This window comes from Lepisma saccharinum, chromosome 22 (genome assembly GCF_977018435.1).
Source record: "Lepisma saccharinum chromosome 22, izLepSacc3.1, whole genome shotgun sequence".
NCBI lineage: Eukaryota > Metazoa > Arthropoda > Insecta > Zygentoma > Lepismatidae > Lepisma > Lepisma saccharinum.
In genome coordinates this window covers 33,942,865-33,954,982 of record NC_139250.1, presented here as the reverse complement: position 1 = coordinate 33,954,982, position 12,118 = coordinate 33,942,865, and the positions used below count along the sequence as shown (strand labels likewise).

General features: G+C 36.3%; 1 protein-coding gene across 1 annotated transcript in view; it reads left to right on the top strand.

Moving 5' to 3' along the window:
- The window catches only part of LOC146004604 (sialate O-acetylesterase-like), a 44,317-nt gene extending 32,734 nt beyond the window's left edge, over positions 1-11,583 (top strand). The window contains exons 12-13 of the mRNA XM_083143478.1: positions 10,097-10,180; positions 11,285-11,583. Of these exons, the coding sequence (XP_082999604.1) occupies positions 10,097-10,180; positions 11,285-11,485 (285 nt within the window). The 3' untranslated portion in view covers positions 11,486-11,583. The remainder of the gene's footprint in view (positions 1-10,096; positions 10,181-11,284) is intronic.
- The last annotated feature ends 535 nt before the right edge of the window (positions 11,584-12,118 follow it).

Below are 12,118 nucleotides of genomic sequence, written 5' to 3'. Positions count from 1 at the left end.
TTCAGTATAGGCTGTTTCTAATGTATTGGGATCTGTAAAATCCTCCAACTCTACACTGGTGATTTTTGGTTTGTTGTCAGCATTTGTTATTGATAAGGTGGGGTAGTGATGTGCCTGTGGCTGATGCCAATATTTGATCTTGATTGGTCTCAGTGTGCCTCCAACAAAAAACTGGTAATAAAATTGTGCAGGGGACAGCATATATATTTTGCCACCTGGTGTAAATGGTGAATCATATTCTTTGTTGGGGATGCTGTACAATTCAAGAATTACTGTATGTTTTGGATTCTCGATTATGCCTGTTATTTCCTTTTCTGCTGTAAGCAATCTGCTTGTTACAGATTCAAGGTGCTCATTGATGGTCCTAACAACATCATCATGGCCTGGCTTGATCTTTACGTCCACAACAAGTTTCTTGTATTGTTGCACAATCTCTTGAAGCTGGGTGGCAAAAACAGACAGAGCATTTGCTTGATTGGATTCCATGGTCCCTAGCTGTTGCTTGATATTAGCTACAATTTGTTGCAAATTTTCAACAACTGCCAATTTTGAATTTTGAGCAGTAAGATCATGGACCTGTCTTCTGATATCCTCAAACAGGGCATGCAGTTCATTAATATGTTGATTGGTTGGAAGAGTGGCAACTGTCTGAGTGAGTTGTTTGATCTCTGTCTGGATATTCTTGATATCTTCTGATTTCAATATCCTATTCACAGCTCTCTTAATATTTTTAAGTTCCTGCGATGTGGGAAGATTTGATACTGTATTTTGCAAAAATTCAAGTGCCAATTTTACATTGTTTAATTCAGAAGCATCAGCCACATTTTGCATAGCATTTTGGAGCAGGGCTATATCTGCCTGAGAGGGTGTTGATTGTTGTAAAATTTCAAGCTTTGTTTGGATATCATCGATCAAGTGATGAAAATGAGATAGCTCAGATTCGGTGTTGAGGTTTTCAAGCTTTGTGATCTGTTGCTGGACACTGACAAGGGTATCTACAATCCCAGGCAATCTGGATTCTAGTACATTTGCCAAATCACTTTGCACTGCTGCTATTGTACCTTCAAGATGGGTTATGGAACTTTGAATTTTTCCAAAATCTTCATATGTTTCAAGTTGCAGCTTGATGTTTGCAACACTCCGAGTTATTGCATTCAAAGCATCAGAAGATGGCAAATTGTTCATAAAATTTTCAAGTGTCTCAATTTTTTCTTTAACCTCGGCTATGGCATTGTGCAGAGGATCCAGATTAGGTATCTGGAGTGACTGAATCTGTTCTTTTAGAGTGGAAATGACTAGATCAAAATCTTCTTGTGATTTTATGCTTTTGACAATTGTTTGGAGCTGTGTCTGGACATTATTTATCTGCTCTTCCAATTGCTGTTTCAATTGCTCAGAGTTGGTGGCCTGGGTCTTAAATTTGGCTTGAAGAGCTGCTACAGCTTCCTCTAAACTTTGAAAATTATCCAATGTTGCCAGATCAGTATATTTCTGAAGCAGCACTTTGAGTTCGGAATCAATTTTAAGAAGAGGGTCCATGCATTGTGATTGTAAATTTGTAATTTCTAATTGAAGACTGGCATTGAGTGTGGTCTGTAAAGCTTGTAAATCACTTCTCAATTTCTTGACTCTGACATCAAGCATCAGAATCTCATCACTGTGATCTTCATGTCTTGTATGGCCAAATATATCATTAGGCATTTTCTTTTACTGGTTATTTATTATAGAGTATCTGATTCTTAATTCTATAAAAAAGGGTATAAGCTTGTCATAAGATCCAGGGACCTCAATATATAAGCAGTCACCAGCAGAAACCGTATATACAGTGCCAGAAATCATGTTTGAGTGCTTAATTCTATAAATATTTCTCCCTACTGAAATCTTGACATCACCCTCAGGGGTTGTAATAAATTGCAATTGACCACCTACAGGTAATTGGTAATGATTTAAATTATTGTTAAATATGTACAATTTTTTGCCTGTTTCATCATCATTATCTGTAAGTATGCTGTTCAGATGAATAATTAACAAGCCACTCAGCTTAGATATTACAGATTGTAAATCAGAAGAGGGTTGTGGTGTGGGCAGGTTCATAATAGCCTGTTTTTTGAACCCAAATAAGTTCATAGGCATGTTTATTTATTTCAAATCATGCTCTGGAATTGGGCATTGTTTCCCATTTTTCAAATCACAATGCCCCCAAGGTAAAGTATGTATGTTACATGACAAAATACATCTCTTGTCATCATGTGGGTCCAGGGCCACTTTTGTTACAATATTGCTAGTCAACAAGTGATTCTCACTCTGAATTCTATTTTCTGATGTTCTGATTGAACTCTGTGATTTGATGCAATTTTTGTAATCTTCAAATACAAGCTCTTTTTCAACAGTTACTCTGCCAATGCCCTTGGCCTTTTTGGCAACAGCACCACTACATGTTTCAAAACTGTACATCTTGGCTCTTAACCCAGCAAATGCCACAATAACATCACCAAGTGTCTCATCTTTTAACTTGCCAGGCACTTTTTTGTTGTGGGGTTGAATTCTTGTATGTTCACTGGTATCAAAGTATTGAAGCAATTCAGGCTGTGACATATCTTGATAAACATCTTCTGTTTGAATAACAAGAATAAAACTATCCGTGTCCATGTACAATAATTTTACACGATCACCATAAAAAGGTTTCAACACATCATAATATAATATTAACATATGTAATTTGGACAATTCCAATATCACAGCCCCTACATAAATAGGTTTATCAAACTTAATCTTTGTTTTCATCATGTTGAAAAGTGCCATGTGCTCATCATAAATTCTTCTGTAATTGAAGTTGGGCTTTGCAGCCAATTTTTTGCTCCGGCTGGGGTCAGTAATTATTTTAACATCGGTATGTTTTCTGACATTTTCAATAGTTTTGCCATACACAGAATTCACCATCAATTTAAACAAGCCCTTATCAAATTCGCTTTTTGCAGATGTTCGAAGCTCCGTATTTGTATCAATGTATGGTTTCAACCATTCTGAGTGCCTGAACCTCAAAACTTTGCCAACTTTGGTCACTTGAACACCATGTTTCATCAGGAACTGGAGGTTTTTGTAATATATGACATATCCCTGTTTCGGCTCCAGGGTTGTCATGAGCTTCTTCTGTTTAGAGCCAGGTGGGCACCTAACCTCAGGAATTGGGGGCAGATCAGAAAATTTATTGTGCAAATCATCAGGAATTATCAGATCAGTCTCTAAGAACAGGCCATAGTCACTGTCATCAAAATTCTGAAGATCCTCAATATTGAAATCTTCGACCCATTCAAGCCCTGCATATGGCAATTTATCCATCATAGCGTGACCATAGAGGTTGTTTGCATCCCCATAAAGTATATAATTTGATGGCCGTGCTGGATCATAATCAGGCATGTATTTGTTATTTGCTCTGGCATATCTCTGAGAACATTGCACCATCCCTCCTCTTATACATTCCTCTATAAACAGATATTTTTCTTGATCTTGGATTAGATCCAATGGCTTTTTGGTGTTGAAAAACATTGCGGCCCATGCTAGGCCCGGGGCACTGTAAAAATACACTGGGTCCAGTCCATAATTTTGCATGGAAGATTTTCTGAATGCTTGCAATATATCAGCTAAGAGAGTGACATCAAGTTTCAAATATGCCATGTGATAATCACCAAATGTCTTGCATTTTAAATCGTTCCACATCAATTTGGCATGGTGATAATCTTCATCAGTGATTCCAGATCCTCTGATTTTGCTGTAAAATGCTTCTTGTGGTGGCAGGGAACACTCATCAAATTTAGAAAAATCTGAGACATAGTCATATGGATATACACCCTTCCGCCTAATTAATTTCAGCTCCTGATCTGGAAACGAGGCACGTGTGATTTTCAAGTCATCATCAGATAATTGAGAGGCCAGTGTATCCAGGCTAGCAGATAAAAATCTGTAAGAATCAAGAAATCTTATGTGAATAGGAACACCATCAACTTTAATTATCTTGCTAATAGATATATATTTCTCGTCATTTTCAGCTAAAATATTTAAATTCTGCTTCTCAAACCCCTCGTACCTGATCAGATGATGGAAATCATAATTGGATGCTCCGTGGCAGAATATGGGGATAAATCTTGGTCTCTTGATCTTAATATTACAGCTACTACACAGGGCCTGTTTATATCGACCATCTGTATGAGAATGGTGTTTCACCTTGATATTTGTATCTGAAAATTCAGAATCACATACCGGGCATTTTTCTGCATTGTTGAAATCCTCAATCTGTTCCTCTGTTAAAGGCAACATAGGCTTTGATATTAATAAGATGTTAGATGCTATGTCACGGCACTCATTTTCTATTCTATGTGCAAATATTTTGATGGCATCTTCTCCCATGTATGAATCTATTTTAATAACAACACCATCCTGTACAACCACATAACAAAAGCTGGAAGGTTCATGTAGCTGGTATGGTGTAATTGATGATTCTTCTGGATCTGGGCTACAGAATGCAAGAGATTTGAGATTCGATTCGAAATCACAGACAATATATGCTGGGTGTTCCAACAAGGCTTCATACTTTTTGAATTTGCAATTTTCACTTGGATTGGGCATCACCATATGAACAGGTTTATGGTTGCCACAGTATTTCAGATGCTCAATTAACTTGTTTTTTGCAATTTCTGCATTCACTTCCCGAACCCCCTTCACTATTTTTTGACCATCAAATACAGTCAAACATCTTCTGCACAACTTGAATATTGTATGAGTTTTGTCTAGTTGCGTTCTCACTAAAGCTTCAAGACTGTGTATCAGAGTATAATGGTGTGTATCATCCCCTTCAATTAAGAGCAGATCAATCGGAATAGCAGATTCATCATCAATTGTACTGATTCTGAGAGGTGCTATCGGACAATTGCCAGTAGAACAAATAAATACATTAATAGATAATTGTTTGCCATTGATGTGCTTGGCCCTTTTTTCAAATTTATCAATATTCTGAACTGACATTGGATATTCCAAACCCTCCATTACATCGTCAAAAAGATGTTCATGTTGTTTGTAATAAGTTATTCTCTCAGGATTCCTTGAAACTGGATACAAAGCAGCTAATATACACCACAAAAAGCATTTCTGGTCGGCATTTTTTATATTGACCACGGCTCTTTTATTTTTGATATTAGCAGGCAATGGTACATAAGTAGATCCTTGTAATGGGCTGAATTCAGAAATATTAACATATAACTTGTGTGATGAACCGCATAGGCTCCATCCGGACTCTTTTGCCGCAAATTCAGAGTGTTTGATATTTAATTGATCTATCAAATTGCCTATTATTGTGTCTGAATTTGCATTTGAATATACCGGTACAGTTTCTGTTATGTGGGGCTGTGTAAATTTTGTGCCATTTGGTTTCTTATATTGTACAAACAATTTGAGGGATAGCTTATAAGAGCCATTTTGTGCATTAAGAATTGCCTGCAGATCAGAATTTATACTGTTCAAGAAATTCTCAATGCCGCATCTTAGCTCTGATACAAACTGGTAATCCCTAAGTTGGGCATTAAAACTGCTACGGGTAGGTTCATGGCGTGGCTGTTTTGCTGCTCTGGCATTAACAGGTGCTTCGTGCCTTCTTTTCTGAGCAGATGTGGATGACTGTGCAGAGCAAGTATCTTTATGTTTATATGTGAAATATTCCATGTTATATTTTCTATTGCATTTGGGGCAAATTTTTGTGGGAGTTTTGTATTTGTCTGGATTACAAATTTTTTGATGTCTGGCCCAATTAGAGCTAAATATATTTTTATTGCATTGATTACAATATTTTTGATTCGGCATTTTTGCTGTTGTTTATTATATACAATTTCCTGGGTTTCAATTCAAAATTCTATACTGGATAAAAATAGCAGCTGGGTTCAGCACTGTGCTTTGTGTGTATGTATGTGTGTATGTGTATTAATATTTTTGGCTTTGGTATTTATATACAATTTCTTGGGGTTCAAATCAAAGCTTTATGCTGGATCAGTTGGGGTTCAGCACTGTGCTTTGTGTATGTATGTATATATGACCTTACTTGTGTTATTCCGCCAATCCAGCAATGGTGAAGAATTTGCACTGTGCCCTGGCTTTTATAGTTTTACAGAGCCAATAGAAACACTGTATGGGGTACATTCAGAAACATGAGCTATTCTCTAACATTTTTGCCGAAGTACTTTCTTCTGAGTGTATCCCGTTTTTCTGCTGAGCGTACATGCAATCCCGACCGCAGCGCCTCCACGCTTAGGGGAGCGGAATTGTCTGGAACTAACCCGGCGCGGCGGTGGACAACTCTGGAACTAATCGATCAGAATAAAACTGCCCGAGCTCGCTCTAATAAGACTCAATGCAGGCAAATAGAACTGTGCACCGTGCGGAAAGTATCGATCCCACCGCTTTGGGGCCGTCATGCGCACATATTGTTCAAGTATTGATCTTATATTTTCTCGGGGCTTGATTTTATATATGAACAGATTACAACAAATAAATTGAATATAACAAATGCAAAATATCCTAGTTTCTATTCAATCCATTTATCTGAATTGAAGAAACCAACAATTCACATATCCCCATATCATTGTATGCTTGTCCTATTATTTTACTAATAGGCAATGTTCTCGAAGAGTCCTAATAGGCAATGTTCTCGAAGAGGCCTAATAGAACAAGATACAGCGGTATGAGAAATATGTGAATTGAAAATATTTTAGTAATATACGACGTCTAAGAAAAGGAATATTCAGCTCCAAAGTACTTTGTCTAATGCTTGCTACCATTTCCCTATTACTGGCAAAAGAAGTTAAAAATGTTGACATAATGAAAAAAATGGACTTGCTCCCAAGTATTCACCGAGTTCAGGCATTTGCACATAGATGGGTCTGTTGTCACAGAGCAATTCTAGAAGAATTACATTGTCTTAATATTAGATAAACAAATTGAAGCTGGTGCCCAATTGAACTTAAACCAGAAGTAAATATGTGTGTGTGTGTGTGTGTGTGTGTGTGTATATGTATGTAGGTGTATGCATGTGTATGGGTGTGGGTAGCCTAGTTTTAAGTGTGGCCAAGAGGGGCATATTTTTGACAAGTTTATGGACAACAATCTCACAGAAGTGCCTTCTGTAAGTGTAGACAAATCAATCTGAGGGACACTTCTTTTCTGAAAAATTCTCTTCCTTTCTGAAAAATTCTCTTCCTTTCTGAAAAATTCCCGAGGGCATTTTTACAAAAATCTTGGATTAGACAAGATTCCACACTTGCTCAAAAACTCATATGCTCATGTTAAGCAAGTTTTAAGTGTAGCAAAGCTGCTTGAGGGGATGCTCTTCCTTTCTCGCACTGTCCGTATTGTATTTACTACTACTAGTAAAAAACATTATTTTTGTGATACTTGTTTGTAGCCGCTAAGTATTGTTTAAGGGGGAGAGCAACAATTTCGCACCAATGGTGCACATATTTTGATATCGTCGAAATGGGCACTGCTACTAAAGAATCCTTGAGTATTCAAGAGAATATGAATTTCTCTCCATGTTGTTTGAAAAACATGATCAATAAGTATACCAGAATCCCATGTATTTCTTATGGGAAATCAACTTCAAGTTACGGCTAATCAAATGGCGGTTTCGACTTTTCCTACGACTAAGACATTGTTCAACGTGACGTTTTTGTGTCCATGTACTTTTCTACGTCATTGGATGTTTGATATTCCCGAGAGAACGAATAAAATTATTGCTCCCATAAGCGTAATATATTTCTCCCATTCTTCCTGTGGTCATCCTTTCAGTATTGCCAAACCTAATGCACATAAAAGAGATACATTTATTCTTAGTTTTTACCGTCTAGATCTGGCGGCATCACCCATCTCAATAATCCACCGATGTTCGTATGAAATCGAAAATAAAGGATTCCCTGATAACAATATTATGTCATCTTCACTTCAGCCAAGGTGTAATAAAAAGTAGCTGGGGAGGTAAGAGAGTGTGTGGCAACGTAGACAATATAACAATACCACTTGCAAAATATATAATTATGGCAAAACTTGTGAGCCGGAGCCAGTGATGGCACCATAGTGGGTCAGGGAGGCGGGTGCTAAAGTTCACAGCCAAACGAGTGCACAAAAGAGCCAGACCTAGCTCCAAAAGAGCTAAGTTGGTAACAGTGCTTCCCAGCTACTACGGAGAGAAGAACCTCGGGGAAATTGTACCTCATCACCTGAAATGTGCAATTCTAAGATAATTAGGCTCTTCTCAGGTTTTCAAAATGTAATTTCAATTTTAAACATGATAAACATAATCCACAAAATACTAACTGGGATGCTTCCTAAATTGAACTCATTTCGAATTTAACATTAACTTTAAAATAATTCTTAACTACATAGATAATCGAGGTACTTCTTGGCATTATGAAGAAAATAACAAAAACAAGTTTAAAGACAAACAGCACACTGTTAGAAGCACTGGCATACGCAGGATTTTTTCTGTGGGCGCTGGAATTCTAAAGGTCGATAGTACATTGCTTTCTACGGGGGTGGGGGGCATACACAGTATAATATTCCATATCTTTAGAACTTTCCACTTTCAAGAAGACAATCAAGGGGCCATTTTAAAAAAGGAGTACATTTACAATTCTGATTTTCACGAGTTCTTCACTGCTTTTATTTGAAAATGTTGATATCGGTGTGTGTGTGGGGGGGAGGGCAGCTCCCTCTGTGTACGCCAGTGGTTAGAAGTTGCAATATTCCACCATTAAAATGTCACAGTGTTCCTGTTAAGTCACAAAAACTGGATTCGACCTTTTTTTAATAGTTATATTTTAAAAATGGTAAAAGTAATTTTTTTAGTAGCATGGCAGTGCACAAATTGACAGCGGAACCTTCCAAGGCATTCAGGAATGAGGCTGCTTGTGTTGCATTATGCTAAAAGCACTGACAGTCATTTACGATCTTCCGTCAAAGTTAATATAGCAACAAACTCTTAATACAATTACATAAGCTCGCATACATTAAAAACATACTATGTTTTCTAGTTCAATGTCAACATTACTGTACACAATGGTGGCAATCACAAGAAACAAATTTAGCTACATTATGTGAGAATAACATTTAAAGTGTGGAAAGCGACCTAGGTTGACCACAATGTATTAGTACAGTGGATGCATAAGTATTACAAAGCAACTTTTACGTAATAAAAGCATCAAGAATTGAAACAATTCTTCAACAAGTTGATAAGAATATTTGCACCAGATACACGTCTATTACTTAAAAACATGCAGTGAGGAAGAGAAAATTTAAGGAAAATGATCATGCACAATTTGCTGGACAATACTTGTGCATCTCACTGTACCTTCCTGTACTTAGTCATACGATAAATGTTTATCAGTGATGCATCCACACTCCCCTAAACACTCATAAAACTTTCTCAAATCTTTCCCAACCAACTCCTCAAATGTTACATCAAGGTCCAATTTAGGGCATTTTCGATGCTAAATTTATCCTCATTCCTCTAAAGTGAATGTATACCCCCTAGTCTCATAGTTGGATGGTGAAATTTGCAATTTTTGTTGTTTTTCCATGTCTGAAATATTTTTTCTGGGCAGAACCGAAATCTGCAGTGTCATATCACCGAAAAGCAAGTAAATGATGGTATCAATGGAACGTGTGCAGGCGGTAATAAAATTCTTCTATCTCCCCCAATAGGGAAATATAGTGGTGTCAGCAGTAGTATTAGTAGTAGTAATTGTAATGGAAGTAATTTATCAAAAATTCACATAAATTCCTTCTAAACGACAAGATCCTTGCAGAGCTGAAGTGCATGACCCAATTAGAAGATAGAATGGTACGTCCTCTTTAAATCTGTGTTGTTATCTTGACCTTCATATTCAAATTCACATGATTTAATAGTTTAAGATGACATCATAATGAAAGCACGCCAAAAGGTTGTCATCGGTAAACAGGCAAAACACTAACAATTTGCTGCTGTAAGCTAAAGCTTAAATTATGTGTATGCCTTTCTTTTACTAAGAGTTATTGACAGTGCTAAATCTGTCCTCTGCAGGTTAACAATATCCAGAAAGAGGACAACAATATTATTCTGACGTACGACAGCAATATTCGAGTACAGAACAATGACGGATTTTTGGTAAGTGAATATCTTTACGTACTTAGAAATCATGGTACTTGAGCCAACGAAATCCTACAAATATCCTATTTAAAGAGTGTACAGTGGTATTTTTTCTTTCCTTAGTAGGACTAAACATGTTGTACAATAAGTTGTAATATAGCTACAGAGAAATTCATCTTCAGGGCATCTTCCCCACTTTTTTACGTTTAAATGCCCCCCACCCCGAAATAAAATTCAGGCTATAGGCCTAATAGAGAGTCGTATGTAGATTTTATATTCTCTTTATGCAGCATCGCTAAAGTTGTTAATTATGGCATAGTGGTAACGCCATCGCGTTGTAATAATGGGGTCCTTATTTTGATACCTGGTGCAGGTATATAGTGATTTGGATGCCACTTTAAACTGTAATCCTAGTACCAATTAGCCTATCTGTGTATAAAGTGGATTTAAAGCAGATTTTTTTCTAAATGCTAAGATTTGTAAATTTGTAAGATTTTTAAATCTTACACTTGTTGTTGATGTAAGGTGTGTATTTTTATGTGTACTTTGCACGTAAGGTACACTATTAGAAATTAATATAACTTTTACAATATCCTAGTTAAAATATATTTTTGACACTGAATCATTAAATGTTACATTAGTTATGGTAAAAATGTAATTTACGGTATCACCACATATACTCTACTAACGGTCTTGGTATTTTTAACGGTAATTGGATGCTGCGATAATTGAGCCCTTATGTGTAATGTTTTCAGTAAACTTTTTAATACTCAATTTTTTTATCTTTCACGTAATTTCCCATCTATACTTACAATAGATGTCTCATTTTTACAATATTTTACAATATTCTAGTTTAAATATATATTTTTGACACTGAATCATAAAATGTTACGTTAGTTATGGTAACAATGTAATTTACGGTATCACCACATATACTCTATTAACGGTCTTGGTATTTTTAACGGTAATTGGATGCTGCGAAAATTGAGGCCTTATGTGTAATTTTTCCAGTAAACTTTTTAATACTGGATTTTGTTTATCTTTCACGTAATTTCCCATCTATACTTACAATAGATGTCTCATAAATTATCTTCCTAACCAACTTGTATGCTTTTATTTAAGGTATATTGCAATGGCAACGAGCAAGATGTGCCCATTGCCTCGAACACAGAGAACTCTGTGACGGTGGATATATCTTCCTGCCCCACAGCTTCTAGACTGGCGTACGTGTGGAGGATAACACCCTGCGACTACAAGCAATGCGCCATTTATGGCGACGACCAATACGAACTCCCAGCACCTACATGGATTTGGGACTTGTAATTATACCCAATAGAATTTTCTACTGAAAAATAGTAACTTACGTAATGAATAATGCAAGACAGAAGTGCATTGTACTTTCAGATCACATTAATAGTTAATAAAGCATTTTACCAAAATTTTAGTGATGGTTTCACGAAACTAGTTTTCTTCTTATGCTTATCTCAATAATAATTTCACTTTTGCTCTACCGTGTTACATGTATGCCCAAAGCATTTAATTTTAATATTATTAAATAATTTAATGGGCCACAACAACAACAACAATGTAACAACAGTTTTACCGGCAGAGACGACATACACTTTAAATTGGAGAGAAAGTGTTCTTGGCTTCTAGAATATACTAGTGACGCATTTTATGAACAGATGGAGGAGTTTATTGCATAGTGGTTTTTGAACACAAACGGATAATAGTGGTTAGTTCCAACCCTTGCTAGGATGCTATATAAGAAAACAAAATGAACATATTTCCAACTTGCCTGACTACATATGTAATGCAAATAGGACTACTCCAAAAGCTTGATAAAATTCAAGTAAAATTTCAGGTTTTCAGGGATCAATTTACGATAAACAATAACTGTTTCTACAATAAAATTTAATTGGTATTATTATTTTACACGAAATTTAGAGCTGAGTC